This window comes from Leptomonas pyrrhocoris (genome assembly GCF_001293395.1).
Source record: "Leptomonas pyrrhocoris isolate H10 chromosome Unknown, whole genome shotgun sequence".
Classification (NCBI taxonomy): domain Eukaryota; phylum Euglenozoa; class Kinetoplastea; order Trypanosomatida; family Trypanosomatidae; genus Leptomonas; species Leptomonas pyrrhocoris.
Genome location: NW_015438396.1, coordinates 1 through 17,935, shown reverse-complemented (window position 1 = coordinate 17,935; position 17,935 = coordinate 1). Strand labels below are relative to the sequence as shown.

Below are 17,935 nucleotides of genomic sequence, written 5' to 3'. Positions count from 1 at the left end.
CAAAGGAACAGTCAGGCAGTGCTTCACCTTACTTCGTGAACGTTGTCGCCACGCTTTGATCGACTCGAGTGGATCTTCTCGTTTCTCTTGACACACATACGAAAGAAAAAAAGAGGTGACGCCGTGCAGTGGTCGCGTGGCAGTGCACTGCAACAGACGTTTTTAGTGGATCAGGAGTTCCCACCTCTAACAACCACAATAAAAAAAGACGCGGTAGACCGCAAAAGTAAAAGCCTAAATAGCCTGGTGAGAAAAGGAATCGATAATAAAAAAGTAAAAATAAAAAGAAAACGCTTGAAATCTTCCACGGAAATGCTGCGCAAGCGTGTGAGCAAGGACGGCACAGCTTGTGACATCCGTAGAAAACGGAGATACCTCCTTCTTTTCTTTGATACAGAGCTGAAAACAGCATGTTGCGTTAAGTTGTTTTACTAAACACACACACACACACACACACCAACACATAGAAAAAACAAACAACAAAGGACGAGCTGGAGAGATGCACCTACAAAAAGGCATAAAAAGAGTTGTTCGCTACGTGTGAAGTACGCCTCTCCTTCTTCCTCGCTGACCCCTCAGCGCTGCGGTAAGCGAAAAAAGTTCGAATTGGGATCAAATATATATATATATATATATATATATATATATTTAAGAAAACACACAAATTTGTGGCAGAGATGCGCCTTTGTTACGCGAAGGTACTGCTGCAAGGTGATGCATTTCTGGCTGATGCTGCGTTCGACATGGACCTTCAATCACAACAACGGCACACACACAAAAAGTCGGAGAAAAATACAATAATCGAAGATCGAAGGAGCAAAAAAAAGGTCATGAGAGTTTTGGCTCATTTTGAAGTGAGGAACGACGTTGACTTGTCTCTTCTCAGGCTTCCCAGCCAAACTCCATGTCCATGAAGCAAAGCACTAATAGCTGTAGAAGAAGCTATTGTGGGCTGAAAAAAAAATAACAGAAACAGAAACGAAGACATTTTTTGGGACGGGAAAGGGATCGGGAGTGGAGAAAAAAAAGTGCAAGTGAGGGAAGGGATGTTTACAGGGGAGGGGAAAGCTATCCTTTCTGCTTCATTAAATGCGTACAAAAAGTTCGATTGCATTGTCAAGCCCTTCCATGAAGGCAAAACACAACGGTGTGCTTGTTGTTTAACAGTTTTGCAGTCAGGCCGTTCTTCGTCGCCAGCGCCTCTCTGCATTTGTAACAACAGCCGACAGCGAAGGAGCAAGACTCGAGTTGTTTTGACGAGAAAGCAGTAAAAAGAGGAGGAAAAAACGACATAAATATATTTAGAGAGAGATGCTCCAAGAAGAGACTCGTTGAAGGCAACAGAAGAAAAAAGAAACAGCATTTTAGAATAGTGGAGAGATTAACAGGTGATAAGATAAAGAAACTGAAGGTACGGAAAGCCAGTTCGCTTTTGCGCCATTCCATCTCGTGACATGGACACTTGATGGAAAAGGCAAGGCTGCAAAGCTGTGGGAAGAAGTGAGTAACGTGAAACATTTTCACATGAAAGGATCCTGCTTGTTCTGTCTCTGCGTAAATTAGACTTGCACGAGGAAGATACGTAGAAGGTAAAGAGTGGCAGCCTGCGTTAACGCGTCATCTGGCACTCAAAACGATCCCCTTAATCGTCCACAGGAAACCTTCACGCTGCCTTCACGAATAGGCTCAGAGGCGCCGCTAAAGGCTAAGCAGTTTCACAACAGTTTTTCTTCCTTCCGCTGCCGTTTCTCTCATCTGACGCTGTTCACGTACCTACCCATACATTCGTACCTCCGCGATCTATGAAACGGTACTCTGAAAAAAGGGGGAAAAACCTCACTTTTCAACGATTCTACAGAAAAAGAAAAGTATATATATCCATACGTTAACAACAAAAAGATGCCGGGCAAAGTTGACATCCGGAAGACGTGAGAAAACTAGGAGCATATTAATATATATAAATATATGTATGTTTACATACATACGAAAGATATGCAAAGAGGAAACAAAAGAGCATTTGACCTAGGACAAAGAAAGGAAAGAGGAATAAAAGAAAATCGTTTGTAGATAAAGCATTAACAATTTGGCGCTCGCTGAAGTTCGCTATCAGGGCCCCCTTAAGTTAGAGGAGAAATAATAAAAAAGATGAACAGTAAAGTGCCTTTTATTATTTCGTAGAAGTGTCCTTTCAGCGAAAATGATTGCGTACGTGTGCGAGCGTGTGTTCGAGCAAGCCAACCTAGTAGAGCTTTGGCATCAACAGGCCAACGAGCTTGGGGCTGATGGGTGCAGCACGAGAAACGGCGTCACCGCTGTTCGTTTCGACACCAAGTTGCCGGACCGCGGCATATTGCGACGGCAAGAGAGCGCACTGTGCCTTGGCGAGCGCCTTCAGCGAGTCTACGTCCCCAGCGGCAATGAGTGAGGCCACGAGCGGGTAGACAGAAGAGGAGCGGACGTAGCGCAAGGTGGTCTCGCTGAGGATGATATCGCGGTACAGGTCCGCGGCATTCTTGGGCGTGTTCTTTGCCTGCAGCGCCTTAATGACGGTCAGACTCTCGGCGTCCTGTAGTACCTTCGTGAGCTGGCGGCACATGTGGATGTGGCCGCAGTCCTTGGTCCATTTGCACTTTCCATCGATGTTCAGGTGGCACACGCGCTTCTTCCACGAGATCACGTAGGCGCCGTCCACATACGGGAGCGTCTCCAGACCGACAGTGAGGCTGAAGTTGAGAAGGGAGAGGTCGATGCGGTGGGGCTTGCCGCCATCCTGCGGGAAACGCGAGGGGTCATCGAGGCTCAGCACGAAGCGGCGGCCCACCAGGTGAGGAGCGCAGTTCGACCCCAGCATCTCCTGCGAGTAGTAGCAGTTGTGCAGACTGCAGCACAGGGATTCGGTGGTGTCGCGGCACTGCTGCAAATACTGCGGCGACACGTGGAAGCAGCGGCAGCGCGCACCCTCCGCGCAGCCGAGGCCCTGGGCGTGTAGCAGACACACAGAGCTCTTGCAGCGGCGTGTGCTGCTCGCGACCACGTCGTTGTCGTAGAGGCTGATACCCACGGTTGGCTCACACACGCACGACGGCGGGACGGGAATCCGCTGGAGGGACGGGTGCAGTTGGTCCACCAGTGCGAAACCCCAGATGCCCACGTCGTGCTGCGGGCGTGTGCGGACGGAGCTGGCTGAAAGACCGCTGCTGAGCTGAGAGGCGCTCTCGCCACCCCAGCTGCACGATTGAGTGGACAGTGAGTTCCAGCTGCCGGAGTGAGACAGCTTCATGTCGGAGCTCGTGCTCGATGCATCGAGGGCGGCGCAACAGACAGTTTTGGCGGGGGTGGCGGCGGCACTGACGGCGTGCGTCGGCAACGTGGCGGGCACGGAAGCACTCGCATTCGGTTCCATGACAAAGTACATTGGTGTGACAGAGTGACCAGCGTACATACTGACCGGTTGCGTTGTTTTTCCTGTACCTGCAACCATTACTGGTGCGTTGCCGTACGTGCCGAACACCCCTCCGTAGCCCTGAACGGGGTACGGAAGACTGGCGTTCGTGTAGTAAGTCTGAGGGTACACGAGCGTCGCTGGCATGCCATTCGCCGACCTCTGCTGTATGGGATAAGGTGTGAACATTGTCTCGGGGAAGGATAGAATTGAAATGGACGCTGGAAATGCTGGGCTGTGAGCTGAGTGCTGTGGCTGCGATACGAGAAGCTGGCGCCGTGTCACACGGTTGGAGGGCAAGTATAGAGTGAGAGAGAGCGACAGCGTACAAATGCGCCAAGAAAGGAAAGACATGACGGAAAGAGGGAAAAGGCGAAGAGAACAGATTTTTGCAGGGAAGAGAAAACGAAAGGAGAAGAGACGCAACCAGCCTCAGCACACATAGCAGCAAAGAGCGCTCTAGTCGCCCTCGAGGATTACAGCACAAGGTTTCACAGTGACCGTTAAGAGAGAGGCCCAAAGTTGATGAGTAACAAACGGTCACGCAAGACATAACTAAATAAAAAACTCGTTACTGTTAAGTTTCACTGTGATCTGATTCATGATCCTTTTCATCATCATGAGATTTATTCCATTTGATGGAGAGCAACAGGAAGTTTTGTAGCAGACGTAAAATCGCTGTTGTGGAAGGCTTTGCACCGCTAAATAGTGTTTATGAAAGAAGAATTCAGGTAGTCGCTTCTCACGACTGCGAAATGGCAGTATTGGGAGTGACGGCTGCAGCCGCCGCGGCCGCAGCTGCTTCTTCGCGTTTGCTCAGCGTGCGGAGTCCACTTTCAATCACACGAAACCGGTTTACGATGATGTCAGCCTGCAGCGCGACCTCTTCAGTCTTCTTATTTGTCACTTCCTGTTTTCGCAAGAAATCGTAATGAAAGAGCGCAGCAGAGACAGACGCTGTGACGAACCCGCCAACGAGAAAGCCAGCAACTCGCGGACCCATTTTCACTTGCCTTCTTTGCTAAGGGAGCAATATATATAAATATAAATATGCACTTATTCGTGGACACACAGAAAAATCTCAATACGGTTCGCGCCTTTCAACTCTCACGCAATGCGCAAGTGTTTACCTTTGTCGTAGCTGTGAACAGCTGAGAGATTTTATGAGAGAAAGGTTTGAAGAAAAGTGAGGAGCTGAACGATGGAAGACACGGCCTATGATACCACTCATATGTATCAATATCGCAGAGCAGTGTTTCCTTGCTACAGCGCCAGAGTGCTTTTTTCTTTCTTTCTTCTCCCTGCGCTCTTTGTCGTACGTACGGCAGGTGCAAAAACGCAGCTCTCTCAACAGAGCTACACACTTTAGGGATGGAGGCAGAGAAAGTGTACTGAATTTCACAAGTCCTTTCGAGATTGATCCGCTTCGCGTTTTCGCTGTTTGAGAGGCGTTTTTTCTTTTCTTTTTTTCATTGCTTGCGGGAGTACTTGAAAGGACAAAATCCTGGGTTTGAAACTCCTGAAACGGTAAGGGAAGGTAAGTGCATAGGAAGTGAGACAGAGGAAGGAAAGCAAAGACAGCAACAACAACAACAAAAAAACAGCAACCACAAAAAGCGACAAGTAAATGTGTACGTGCGTTGCTCAGACGAAACAAAACGTCTGAAAGTAGAGAAGAGGAGAAGCTGCAGCATCACCAAAAATTCTCCTTTCCAGCGTTCCAAAAACACCGCCTGCACTTTCATACGAAACGTACCTGCCCGTTCACTTCTGCGTTTGTGCGTGCGTGCGTGTGAGCGAATGAATGTGTATGCCCCAGCGCATGCTCTGCTTTCGTGCTTTCTAACGCCTTTCTAGATCACACTTGGACAGAGGTAGAAGTTTGAGCAGCATTGAAAATTGAAAGGGAAACCGGAAGCAACTTAAAGAGAAAAAAAAGGCGAGGAAAAAAAAAGATAAACGCAGGTGATACGAACACATCGTGGTACGACTTGCATATATTTACGGCACCAAACGGTGGCGAACATCGGAGGTACGGCTTTCGGTGTTCACAGGCAGTCGAATGGGCGAGTTACGCTGGCACGGCGGCACCGCCTCAAAGGTGATTCTCTCCGTCGTCGACGCAGCACCCTGCGTTCCGTCGTCCGTCACGCTTTCGTGCTCCATGGCGTTGAGAGCCTCTTCGCGCGAGCTGTACATCTCCATAAGAAAAAGCACAAAGCCGTCGGTATGATCGACCTCGTCCGCGGCACGGGTTGAAAAGGAGCCGCCGGGCACACGACTCGCAATGACCTCCGCCGACGACGGCGCCTCCTCCGTTCCCGCGATGAGGAGACCCATCTCCGCGCAGTCCGAGCCGCTGCAGTCTTCGCCGTATGCTTTTCGAGCGTAAGCCGCGATGTACCGCGGATCCAGCTGCAGCGCGAGAAACAAGAGCTGCCCCATAAAGCTCTTGGCCGAATCGCCGGCCCTCTCGCACTTGTCGTAGAGACGAAGGAAGGAGAAGTAGTGCTCCGACCGGCCAAGACGTGGAGCTGTGCTGCTGCCTGACGGGAACAACTGCGAGGTCAACGACTGCGACGTCTGCAAAGGGACCGGCTCATCGCGCTTTGTGACGTTCATCGACTCGGAGGCGGAGCTGATGCTGCTGAAGGAGTCCGCGCGCATCATCCACGGAACCGTTCCGCTGGTGCGCGCCGGCGAAGCATTGAGGATGGCACCCCTCGACGCTTTTCGATCTACGCTGTTAGCGTGCGCCGCCACCTTCTTCAAAATCTCCATCACGGATACGGAGCTGGTGGACCACAGCGTGCTCGAGCTCTCGACCAGCGGGCCGATAAAACGCTCTCCGGTAGCAGCCCCGCGGACGTCGATGTTGGCCTCCAGGCGGTCACGCAAGTCGATCGGGACAAGGGCGAGGGCCGCCGTCATAATGGGCCGCAGCATGACGTTGATGTAGTCGACCAGTACGGTGAAGACTTCCGCTGACTTGATGTGCGGGGTTGTGGCGGGGATCGAGTGGCGCTGCGCCTCGCACTCCTCGCGGTGGTACTCGGAAAGCAGCCACGCACCCATGCGACAGAATTGCGCCTGCGTGCGGAAGGCGAAGCTGTTGCTTGCCATGATCAACAGCGCCGCCATCAATTTCGGCGTGTCTGCGTCCGTGATGTGATCGCTCTGTGCGGTCTTGTGCAGCGCCGTCATCAGTGCAGGCCTGCAGCGCGGTGTTGCATTCATCACAACGTCGTACAACGCCTCTTTTACCAGGTGGGCCCCATCGATCGGGTTGGGATCGTCGTGGAGAAGGAAGAAGTTGTCGTCGCGCATCAAAATGCTCGTCATCACGAGCAGCGAGGCGTGCTCTGCAATTGCGGCGTCGCCGAAGACGGAGGCCAGTGGGTGGTCCAAGGCAACGAGAAGCGCATCCGTCGCACCAGGGTGCGCTACATCGACGGAAAGAACAGCCAAGAAACAGGTTGCAATCTCCTCGTCGGTGAAGAGAAAATTCACCGAGGGCTCTCTAAAAAACAGCGACATCATCTGCAACGCGTCTGCCGCGTGCGTGGAGTTGTGATACCGGTTGTCCGTCGGGTAGTAAGTGAAGAGCTCGCCGAGAAAGTGGAAAAACTTCCCTGCGTTGATGTGGAGCGTCGTGAAGAAGGAGAAGTTTGCAAACACACTGCAGCACACCGAGAGAAAAAGCCGCTCGCTGTCCTCCATGACACTTCCGTCGTGCTCCCGCAAGTTTGTCACATCGAACTCCATTTCTTCGACCTCTTCGATGTACCGGAGCGTCTGCATTGCAATTCTGTTGAGCTCGTCAAAGACTTCCTTGGGATTCTGCAGTGCAGGCGTGTCGCGCTGCATGACGGTGCTGTGAGTCGATAAAAGGAGGGCACCTGGCAATTTGGAAGACGCAATATCGAAGTGCTTTGCACGCATTCGCCCAGCGGGATTGCCGGAGAAACAGAAGTGCAGCGGGGCATTCCCGCTTACAAAGTGCTCAAAGTAATGATGTGCACTGCTTTTCACAGTGACACGATGCGGGCTCGGAGGATCCGTTGGCGGTTGCGTCTCGCGGAGTCGTCCCATTGCCGTGGCTATCTTCTCTTTCAGCTGCACAGGCAACGCTGGATCGTTTTTCACTGCGGCGAGAAGCTCATACGGATCGGCCTTTGAGTCGGAGTTGCGGCTCAGAGGAGAGCGCTTCGCCATGGTGTGAAAAGGAGGGAGTTGTGTCATTGTTTTTTCAGAAAACAATTCTTACTTTTCCTTACTCGGGCCGCGCACACCGTTTGCTTCTCTTCTCTTACGATTATTATTCTAATGGTGATACACAGCGTCGCCAACAAGAAAGAAAGGCGCGAGAAAACTGTAGCGCTTAGTTTTCACGGCACTGACAACAGAAGCGGTGAGAGAGGAATAGAGAATTGAAAAAAAGATGAGATGTATGTGTCAGTGCCTGCAAAATAGAGCCACTACAATAACGAGCACGAAAACGTACCGCCCTCCGAAGAAAAAAAAACCTGTGCTAGTGCATAGAAACCTATAGCCACACGGAAACACCAAACACCAAATTTTTGTTTCCAATCACACGTACATCTTTGTGACGCAGATGACAACAAGCAGAAATAGAGAAGTTGATTATCTGCGTAGTCAGGACTGTGCTTTTGCCCCTCTTCAATATCTCTGTTGGTCTGTTGAACCGAGAATGACTTTGCTACGTCAAGAAAATGGTTGTATCGCAAGTGCAAAACTGTGAAGTGAACGATCTTCGAGAGTTTTATGGAACTAAAAAGAAAAAAGAATGTGTCTGGATTCGAGTTAAGGTTTCGTCGGTTTTTGCGTTATTTCAATGCAGCGTGCGAATGAGCGCCCCAACAACATCAACGACAGCAAATCCATATCGAGAGTCCATCCATCCACTCTTGAAAGACGGACAGAGGCTTCCACCTTTTTAGAGTCAATGGGGTCGCAGACGCGGGCACCAGGGATCGGGGCAAACACCAGCGGAATGACGAGAAGGGACACAATGAGGTGAGCCAGCGCAAGTTGCTGAAGTTGCATGGGACGTCGGAACGGATCGGCCACACCGTCTCCATCAAAATCGCACCAATCGTGGACGACGTCGACGTACCCAAGTTGCTGAAGCTCGCCAGGATGGCAAACATCGTGCTCTCGCAGCCCTTCGGGCACAGACGGGAGATCAGCATGTTCAGCGGCATGAAGTTCAGCATGTAGCACACCTGGTACACAACAGCATCGCCCATGATGTACATCGCGTGATCAGGAATGCCGATATACAGATTCCAGCGCTCGACGATGACGATGTCAAACACGCTTGCAAAGACCTGGACCAGCGTGGTGATAATCAACGTTACACGGTAGCTCTGCTTCGAGAAGACGCGCGAGAACATGTACACACCGAAGAGACCGGCAACGTTGCCGATGACCGCGCCGACGGTGTTGTAGAACGTCTGCGAGAAGTGGGGGCCATCAGGAAGACAGTCTGCGTCTGCCATGTAAAAGTTGTCTGTCGCACCGGTGATAACGAAGTAGGACACGAGCTGGCACCACCCGAAGAAGTTCGCCTTCATGATCGTCACCGGGATGCAGATGAAGCCGGCCACGCACAGCACAACGGAGATCACCACGCAGCCGTACAGCAGCTGATAGGTCGTCCCGACGATGTCGAGAATGGTCAAGACGATGACACCCGCAGTGAGGACGACACCGTAGACTGCGACGGAGGCGTTGCGTAAGATGACTTCTTTATTCACGCCAAAAATGCCGCACATGCACGTCGGCACCTCGAAGTCAACGTCCATCGCCTCCTCCACCTCCTCTGCCTCGTTATGTAGCTCACCAAACTGCACCAGCTCGTTCGGGCCGTCTTCCTGAAAACTGAATGCACTGTTAAATGGTGGCAGAACCTTCTCGCTGTCCGGTGCGTTGCCGTAGACGACCATGCCGTCCTTGACGGACTCCGAGCTCATCTCCTGCTGCCTCAGTGCCTCCTGTTTCAACAGAAACATGTGATCCTCGCGGCGCTCCACGGCGTTTTTCTTCTCACCGTACCAGTTGAAGATGAAGAAGAACACACACACCGCCTGCAAAGCGGCGGAGAGGACGATGCAGACGGTGGGACGGCCAGAGTCCGACAGCGGTCCCTGGATGGCTGGGGCGATAATCTGACCCACAATGATCAAAGCCCAGATCCACGAAATGAGATCGGCACCCGGGACAGGTTGGCGTTTGATCAGGCGGCTGTAGTGGCCTTCCGACAGTACGTCGATGTTTGCAACGCAGAAAGACGATAAAAAGATCATCGCACCTGCGATCCCGGCGCTCGACTCTTTAAATGGCAACACGCCGAACACCACAGAGCACACGGCTCCGGCGATGCACGAGAGCGCCATGTACCACCGCTTCGTGTAGCCAAAGAAGTAGAAGGTGTCGCTGAGGACGGCGGTGAGCGGCTTGATGGAGAAGCCCATGGAGCTGATGCCATACATGCGCTGGTACACCTCCGGCGTGACACCGTACTTCTCCATGAACATCGCGTACTGGGCGGTCGTCAGCAACGTCTTGCCGACGCCTTTGCTGAGGACGTAGACCACGCCCAGCGACGTCACGCACTTGGGCCCGAAAGGCTCCACTGCGGTGCCGAAGATGGGGATCGCCTTTACGCACGGCACGACGGAGAAGAGCGCTGCGGAGTCAGGGTGGACATAGCCGACTACTCCCTCTTGAGAAGCTACCGGAGTTGCGAAATTGGCTGCGTTCCCGCTCACCGCATTGGCCGCATTCTACTCGACGATGAAAGCTGAGAGGTCAAAGATAAAAAAGGAGCTTTTATCCCTCAATTAGAAAAAAGGAGGGCTTATGTTTTGCGGTCTTCGACAAGTGTTACGCACGTACAAAGACAAACACGAGTGTGAACGGCGACAGCAGGCCCTCCAGAAAGAAAGGAGTAAAACAACAGGAGAAAGCATCAACAGCAGAAGTGGTCCTGTTTATGTTGGGCAAATGCGCAGAGGCCGAAAAAAAAAGTGTGCTTCACGGTGCTGTTGAGCGCCCGTGAACTCGATTCATCTTGGTCAAGTAGCGCATTGGTGCTTCGGCAAGCGCTTGGGTTTTCTCGAACGACGAATACGAGAACTTTTCCTTTATATCGCTGCCTTGTAGAGTCTTGACAAACGACACTTGGTGCGCCGCAAAACAAGGAGAAAAACACCACATTTATTGCAACCAGATGAAAGTCCTTATCTATGCTGCCAGCCCGTATTTACCAGGCATTAACGCCTTCACTACTGGTCCACATCTTGCGCCGCATCAAAACCTTTTTCCAATTTACTAGGCGGTAGATTTATTATTCTTTAAACACAAACAAAATACAACTTCGGGATCTTCGCTTACTCCGTATGGTGAGCGTTAATGCCCCTTGACACCCATTTCATAAATTCGTCGATGAAGATGACAGGCATACTCAGCACCAGCACCATCTTCCAATCCGTGAAGTCCGTTGGAATCAGCACTTCCCACGGCTGCGCACCGGCGACAACTTCGGGGTCCACTCCGAGTGGCGCAATGCCAAAAAGGGTTGCGAAGAAGGGAATGTACATAATGGTGAGGTGGAGCGCAATGGACGACGCGATGGCAGCAATGAGCCACTTGTTTGTCGAAGGGCGAGTAACTACCAATGACTGATTCTCGCTCAGCGCGTTCAGTGCATTCAACATCTCGACGACAACGAGAATAGAAAGAGCAATTGAGCGCGCGGCCTCAGGGTTGGCAAGGATGACGCATTTCTCGTTTTGCATGTCAACGCACGTCGTGAACGACGCAATGTCAGTCCAGGTGAAGCCGTTTGTGATGAACCACCACACAAACCCGGCAACCGTGGCGAGACCAATATACACGCCGACCACCATGTAGCGGAAGAACAGCCAGCCACCCACGATGGGCTCATCCACGCGCCGTGGTGCCTGCTCCATAATGTCCGGGTCCGGCTCGTTGAATCCCAGTGCAGTGGCGGGCAGGCCGTCTGTAACGAGATTTACCCACAGCAGCTGAATCGGCGACAGAGCTTCAGGCAGGCCGCACAGACCTGTAGCGAGAACGCACGCCACTTCGCCAATGTTGCTGCTGATGAGGTAGCGAATAAACTGCTTGGTGTTGTTGAAAATTGTGCGGCCTTCGCGAACCGCTTTCACCACCGTGGCGAAGTTGTCATCTGCGAGCACCATTTTGCTTGCCGCCTTCGCCACCTCCGTGCCTGAGCCCATGGCAATTCCAATGTCAGCTTTCTTCAGAGCGGGAGAGTCGTTGACGCCGTCACCGGTCATCGCGCAGATGAGTTTCTCGTCCTGCAGCAGGTTCACCAATTGCATCTTGTGAGACGGGTCTGTGCGACTGAAAAGCACGCCGTTGTGCACCGCGAGACGCTTCTCTGCGAGTGACATCTGATCGAACTCGTCACCGGTGAAGCTGAGACCCGCGGTCGCGCCGTGCGCGAGAAGCCCGATCTTGCGACACACCGCTTCTGCAGTCTCCTTCTTATCACCAGTGATAACAACGACTCGGATGCCGGCTGTGCGGCATTTCGCGATGGCATCTGCAACTTCCTGTCGCGGGGGATCGAGCATTCCACAGAAACCGACAAATGTGAGGTCGCTCTCCACCGACTCGAACTTGGCAGGATCTGACAAATCCAACTTCGCGGGATCAGCGATGGGGCGGAAAGCAAACGCGATGCACCGCAGAGCATCCTCGGCGCCTGACATGTGATTGATCATTCCCGTCATCATCTCCACGGATATCTGCTTAAGCGGAACAATTTGTCCATTAGACAGCATCAAACGAGAGCATCGCTTCAGGACCTTCTCGGGTGCGCCTTTGACAAACAGAGCGTGCATGCGTGCGTCTTGAGTGGAGGTGCAACACGTGCTCATAGACTTGCGTGAGCGAGTGAACTCGAGCGTAGCATCCTTTCTCCACGCCTCCCTTTTGGCGGCTCTGTATTTCTCCAGAGGCAACGAGGCGCCGGCGCCAGCGGCCTGCGCGCTGTTTTGCGCTAGTTTCTCGCTCATCGTGAGGAGAGCAGCTTCCGTGGCTTCACCGATTTTTTCTGCATCTCCAGACGACCCGTGCGCACTGAGTGAGGCATCGTTGCACAGGACAGCTACCGTCGCCAGCATGTCGACCGCGGCATCTTCATCCAGTACGTTTTCCACCAGTGCACCGTTGCGAGAGACGGCGCCGGGCACCACATTAAATTTCGAGTCATGAATGTCGTACGTGCGAAGACTAGAGATACTCTCCGCTGTCACCACCTTCGCGACGGACATCATATTGGTGGTGAGTGTCCCTGTCTTGTCGGAGCAAATCACTGTGCAGCGCCCAAGCGTCTCTACGCTGGGAAGATCCCGCACGAGAGCGTTATGCTGAGCCATTTTGCGTGTGCCAAGTGCGAGACAAGTTGTGACGACGGCGGGAAGGCCCTCAGGGATGGCGGCCACAGCCAGAGCAACAGCCACCTTGAGGGAGTGAATGACGGGATGGATGTAGCGCTCAAACCAACGCTCGCTTTCTGCCGGTGTGTGCGTCTTGAACCAATGCAGAGTATTGACCACGAAGACCAGCAGACATATGTAGCCGATGACCCTAGAGAGCAGCACGCCAAACTCGTCCAGTTTCAGCTGCAGCGGCGTCTTTGTCTCCTCTTGCTCACGCACATCGCGCTCGATTGCGCCGATTTCGGTCGAAATACCAGTGCGAACCACAACACCGCGAGCTTTACCGTAGACAACCGCGGTTCCGCGATAAACCATGCTTGCCGGAAAGCGATTTCGTTTTCCATGAACTGCCTCAACTTGCTTCATCGTCTCTACCGACTCACCGTTCAGAATAGACTGGTCAACGCGCAGAGTGGTACTCTCCAGTGCCAAAACGCGCATGTCGGCCGGGACGCGGTCCCCGACGGCAATTTCGACGACATCACCTGGCACAAGGTTTTCAGCGAGGACCACACGAGCAGCGCCACTTCGAATGACGACAGCCGTTTCAGGAACAAAGTCTTTCAAGGCGTCAATTGCCTGATCTGCTCGGTTTTCTTGCCACACGCCAACAATAGCGTTTAACGTGAGAATAAGAAGAATAATAAACGGTTCCACGAAATCGATTAAATTGCTTTCCAAAACCGCCGTGATGAAGCTGATCAGCGCCGCCATGAGGAGTATGCGCACAAGCATATCGTCAAACTGTGCGGCGACCAGCTTCCAAAACGGAGTTGGTGGCTCTGCAGGAAACTCATTTTTGCCGAAGTGGAGAAGTCGATTTTTTGCCTCAGTTTCTGTCAAACCTATAGATTCGTCAACTTCCAACTGCTTGCAGATGACCTTGGAAGCCATCGCAGACGGATCATCTGGAAGAAGAAGGTTGCTCATTTTTCTGCGCTTTAAGAATGAAATCAAAAAAACTTTGTTGTAAATTTCAAAGATACAAGGCTATGTGTGAATAATACCAAGAAACACCGCAATAGAAAAACTGTGTTTAAAGAGTAGCGTTTCGAACGTTATCTCGAATTGGTATCATCATCAAAAACGCGCACGAAAACGCAGATTTATTAGCAACAAAAAGAGGTTGAGGAAAGAGAAAATCAGACAGTAAATGGAACAGGAGGAAACTATAAATAGATAAATTAACACCGACGTTAATTTGCGTGTCAGATGCTACGGTGAACACAGTACCCTACGCAGTACGACTAAGAGCATCGATGATAGTACAGATCTTTGTTGTCATTCAGCAGAAGATTTCTTGTCAGCTTCCACACCTTTCCTTCACATAGGGCTTCACTAATAAAAACAGAATTCAAGAAATCTACGCAATCAGTTGACGATCCGATCGTACAGATTGAGAGAGCTGCTTCCGTTTGAACACAACATTGTAAAAACGGAGTACATGCATTAGCAACTAATGCAATCAATATTGCTGACATTGAAACATACAAAAAGGCACCACGCCGTTGTTAAAACTTGACATGATAACTCATTCAGTTGTAAAACGGTGAGTACAACAGAATAAGATGAATCGTGCGCAAACACGACATAATTACAAGACTGGGCTCATGTCATTCTTTTTTTGTACTGAATGCAATGGATAAGAGTTGCCATACTTGTCATCAGAACACGAAACTTGAACAAATATGAACATATCAGCCGCTTATGGCTGTTTTTCCCCAGTTTTCCTCTGACAATAGAGAGAGAACCACTTAGTAGCCAGAAAAAAAAAACGGCAGCATTTTTAATGCGTATGACCTTAAACAAACGAAGAATCGTTTTCACGACCACTTCCCTAGCAACTCTGTCGCAAAGCTGTGAAGTTTGTTAAATGACAAGGCCATGATAAACACCAAGAGATAACCCAGAAAAAAAAATGCTACACTCTTCAACGGTTGTTAAAAAGTACAGCCAGGAAGAGCTCTTCTGCGAATTGAAGAATTGAGGAAATCTTCATTATCTTGAACAGTAGGAGGCTACAGTTCCTGCATCGGAGGCAACGTATTGCAAGCCAATCGTGTAAACATGATTGCCTTTATGTATGTGAAAACAACAACTCTATTGCTAAACCGAATTTTCACAAAACAGAAAAAGTTGCAACGCTATTAAACGTTCGGATCAAAACGTTGAAACCTAACGCTTCCTGCGCATCTCCCTCATACTAGCAATCATCAAACGACTGATGATCTGAAGAGTTTAAAATGGGCACCACTCCAAGCAAGTGCGTTGCTTTCGTTTTAGAGATCAGGCTTAATATTTGCAGGCAGCGGTCAATTACCGAGCATACATTTGACACTCTCAGAGGGTACAGCAACTTCAGATAATTTGGCTCTTGAAACCCGCAGATTGCGAGTTTCCGATACAATTAACCTTCAACATGCTGTTCGTCAAAACAAGGATTGCTTCTGCAGTTGCCGGAGCAATTATGCGTGTATTTAAAGAACTCGCGCCTATTCGTAATGCTGATCTGCCCGATCGGAAAAAAACACCTTTTTATTCAGCCGTTTGAAGCAGCTCCATGACCAACGGTTTCTATCTTTTGTAGTATTCAAACCCTGAAGAAACAAGGATCTCCTTCGTGCGGAGCACGACTAGCAGCCAACCAAACAAACCAAACTACAAAGAGAGCAAAGAAAGCTATCGTACAAGTCTGTTAATGTTCCTATTTCGGCACGATGTGAAACAGCTTCAAATAAGGAGCAAGTACATCAAATAATTTGACGAGCAAGACCTCATATTAAAATCAATTTCCCCATAGGAAAGGTTCGTCCGACAGGCCATTTTTGACTTTTTTGGAAGCCACCAAATTCCAGTTTTCAATCACTAGTACACGAATTCCAGACATGTGTAACGTCCTGACGTGCCTTAACTTCAGAGAATACGTTATATCAGTTGGCTTCTTCAGCGCCATACAACCAACACGACGCCACTTCAACTAAGCAGATAATCCACGCAACTGACACTAAAAAACGAGAGAGAGCCTATCGTAACCTCGAAACACCAGCAAAGGACTAACGCAGTCGTCAACCTAATAATGCATTTGATAAAGCAAAGTTGCACCTCGTTGCAGCGTTAATATTGTTGCGTTCGTCATGAACACACGCATGCCAGAAAGCGATAAATTATAAGTTATTCTTTCTGTGACTTGGTTTTGCGACGCCCTTTGCGCAAACCTTCCTCATTCAAAAAATGAGACGGTTCAGCCACAACGACTTTGCGACGACCAGAACCCGACATTATTGCGATAATACTCTCACATTTACTCTCCTCTTTATTAAAACGCGCATTCTTCCGACAAAGAGTGAGATGTACAGGTTGGTTGGAGCAGATCCGTTCCTATTCCATTATATCCTCATCAGTCCAAATATCATTTGCAACTCTTGCTTGAGGTTTGCGTCTGTTTCTAGCTACGCCTCCCAACCTTTTCCCGTCCGTACGGTTCATAAGGTATACGCTTCTGGGCTTCCTTTAAGTATCACGTGTCAGCTCCCCTTTTTTGAGCCACACCAATGTGCTTCGAAAGGGAATAAAAGATTGCAACACGGAGGTCTTTCGCTGCTCCATGGACCTGGGTGTGCTCTATGGGAGAGGGGGGCGGGGGGGGGGGTAGGGGGGCTCTTACGGCGGGGTTTCACGCCGGACTCCCGAGGCGGCGCGGGGGCCACGAGCGTCCGTTGCCTGAGCTTTTGCGTCACGGAGCTCGCCAACATCGATCCTATGTACCAAAACTCGCTGCAGTCCTACATGTCCATCTTCCAGGAGGCGTTGATGAACAGCGCCAAGTCGAGCGAGGCGGAAGAGCGCACCGAGGCCATCAACACCACCTTCAAGCGCAGTCTGTACCAGCGAATTTGCCGGTCCCTCTTCGCGCGGGATCAGCTGCTCTTCTCCTTCACCATGTCGCTCAAGATCTACGGTGTGGACCCGACGCTGTTGCGCTGGGTGCTGATGGGCGGTTTCGAGGATGAAGACCACCACGCCGTGCCGAACCCTTTCACGTGGCTGCCGGAGTTGATCTGGAAGCTGTTGCGCCGCGCGGCGACGCAGTTGGACGGCTTCGCTCACTTGACGGAGCTGCTGCAGCAGCATGCGATGTTCTTCATGGACTTCTACGAGTCTTCGAACCCGCTAGAGCTGGAGCTGCCCGGTGTGCTGAACGACATGTCGAGCATAGAGAAGCCGGTCGTGGTACGATGTCTGCGCATGGACAAAGTGGTGCCAGCCATCCGCAACTACGTCAGCGACCGCACGGCAACAGGCAATGGAGACGAGCAGGGGCGAAGAAGGGGTATGAAAGGGAGCTGACTCTTGCCGGGAGTTTGTTGAGAGACAGGCGGCCGCCACCACGATAGCGGAGGTGAACAGAGCACCAGCGCGACAGAGAGGCATGACACAGTGAGGGCTGCGACGGTTGCGGCGATGTCTGTGCCAGATGTGGTGGTGATCGACTCGAGGGGCTGGCCACGCCGAACACAACACGGCCCACTACAAGGCATGAGAGCCGGACCCTTTACTGAGCCAACCGGCAGGCGAGCAACGTGTACAGGGGAGTAGTAGTCCATCTGTGGGCTGTTACCTTGCTGGAGACGTGTGACGATGGCGATTCCCACGGCTTAGGGGTAGCCGCTCTGGGAGTGCTGCGAGTGCGGCCCAAACTGGGGAATCTGCCGCTGTGCACCGTGCGGGGGACGCTGACACTGCTCCGTCTGGTGCGTGTGTGTGGCCTGCCGGTGAGTGGCTGCGTGTGGTGTATGGCTGGACGGGTGTGCTGTGGGGTGAGCGTGCTATAGAGGGCTCTCTGCTGCTGAGTGTGCGGGGCTGTAAGAGACGGAGGGAGCAACATAGCGCATGTACATGGTGGCGTGGCGTGCGCAACCTGCCGTCATGAGCTGTGTGCGTTGGTGTTGGGGCTGCCATGGTGTGGGTAGGGGTT

The 17,935-nt window shown here is 51.4% G+C and overlaps 7 protein-coding genes across 10 annotated transcripts; 1 reads left to right on the top strand and 6 right to left on the bottom strand.

The window, feature by feature from the left end:
• Positions 1-844: 844 nt before the first annotated feature.
• ABB37_10067 (hypothetical protein) lies at positions 845-1,363 on the bottom strand (the record flags this gene model as incomplete). The annotated part of the gene is made up of 1 exon (XM_015809801.1): positions 845-1,363. One exon carries the CDS (start codon positions 1,361-1,363, stop codon positions 845-847), a length of 519 nt encoding a protein of 172 aa, XP_015651604.1.
• An 876-nt stretch (positions 1,364-2,239) lies between these two features.
• ABB37_10066 (hypothetical protein) lies at positions 2,240-3,714 on the bottom strand (the record flags this gene model as incomplete). The annotated part of the gene is made up of 1 exon (XM_015809800.1): positions 2,240-3,714. The coding sequence occupies exon 1, from the start codon at positions 3,629-3,631 to the stop codon at positions 2,240-2,242; it is 1,392 nt and encodes a 463-aa protein (XP_015651603.1). The 5' UTR covers positions 3,632-3,714.
• Positions 3,715-4,184: 470 nt separating this feature from the next.
• Positions 4,185-4,595, bottom strand: ABB37_10065 (hypothetical protein; the record flags this gene model as incomplete). Of its 2 annotated transcripts, none has more annotated exons than XM_015809798.1 (1): positions 4,185-4,595. In XM_015809798.1, exon 1 carries the CDS (start codon positions 4,443-4,445, stop codon positions 4,185-4,187), a length of 261 nt encoding a protein of 86 aa, XP_015651601.1. In that variant the 5' UTR covers positions 4,446-4,595. The 2 variants fall into 2 exon arrangements, with proteins under 2 accessions (XP_015651601.1, XP_015651602.1); XM_015809799.1 differs by having other exon boundaries at positions 4,185-4,585.
• An 848-nt stretch (positions 4,596-5,443) lies between these two features.
• Positions 5,444-7,840, bottom strand: ABB37_10064 (putative cAMP-specific phosphodiesterase; the record flags this gene model as incomplete). 2 transcript variants are annotated; one of them, XM_015809796.1, is made up of 1 exon in its annotated part: positions 5,444-7,840. In XM_015809796.1, the coding sequence occupies exon 1, from the start codon at positions 7,682-7,684 to the stop codon at positions 5,444-5,446; it is 2,241 nt and encodes a 746-aa protein (XP_015651599.1). In that variant the 5' UTR covers positions 7,685-7,840. The 2 variants fall into 2 exon arrangements, with proteins under 2 accessions (XP_015651599.1, XP_015651600.1); XM_015809797.1 differs by having other exon boundaries at positions 5,444-7,824.
• A 488-nt stretch (positions 7,841-8,328) lies between these two features.
• ABB37_10063 (putative pteridin transporter) lies at positions 8,329-10,401 on the bottom strand (the record flags this gene model as incomplete). Of its 2 annotated transcripts, none has more annotated exons than XM_015809794.1 (1): positions 8,329-10,401. In XM_015809794.1, exon 1 carries the CDS (start codon positions 10,000-10,002, stop codon positions 8,329-8,331), a length of 1,674 nt encoding a protein of 557 aa, XP_015651597.1. In that variant the 5' UTR covers positions 10,003-10,401. The 2 variants fall into 2 exon arrangements, with proteins under 2 accessions (XP_015651597.1, XP_015651598.1); XM_015809795.1 differs by having other exon boundaries at positions 8,329-10,341.
• Positions 10,402-10,857: 456 nt separating this feature from the next.
• Positions 10,858-13,890, bottom strand: ABB37_10062 (putative mitochondrial calcium-translocating P-type ATPase; the record flags this gene model as incomplete). The annotated part of the gene is made up of 1 exon (XM_015809793.1): positions 10,858-13,890. The coding sequence occupies one exon, from the start codon at positions 13,888-13,890 to the stop codon at positions 10,858-10,860; it is 3,033 nt and encodes a 1,010-aa protein (XP_015651596.1).
• A 2,829-nt stretch (positions 13,891-16,719) lies between these two features.
• ABB37_10061 (putative dynein heavy chain) lies at positions 16,720-17,307 on the top strand (the record flags this gene model as incomplete). Its single annotated transcript, XM_015809792.1, has 1 exon — positions 16,720-17,307. One exon carries the CDS (start codon positions 16,720-16,722, stop codon positions 17,305-17,307), a length of 588 nt encoding a protein of 195 aa, XP_015651595.1.
• Between the last annotated feature and the right edge of the window lie 628 nt (positions 17,308-17,935).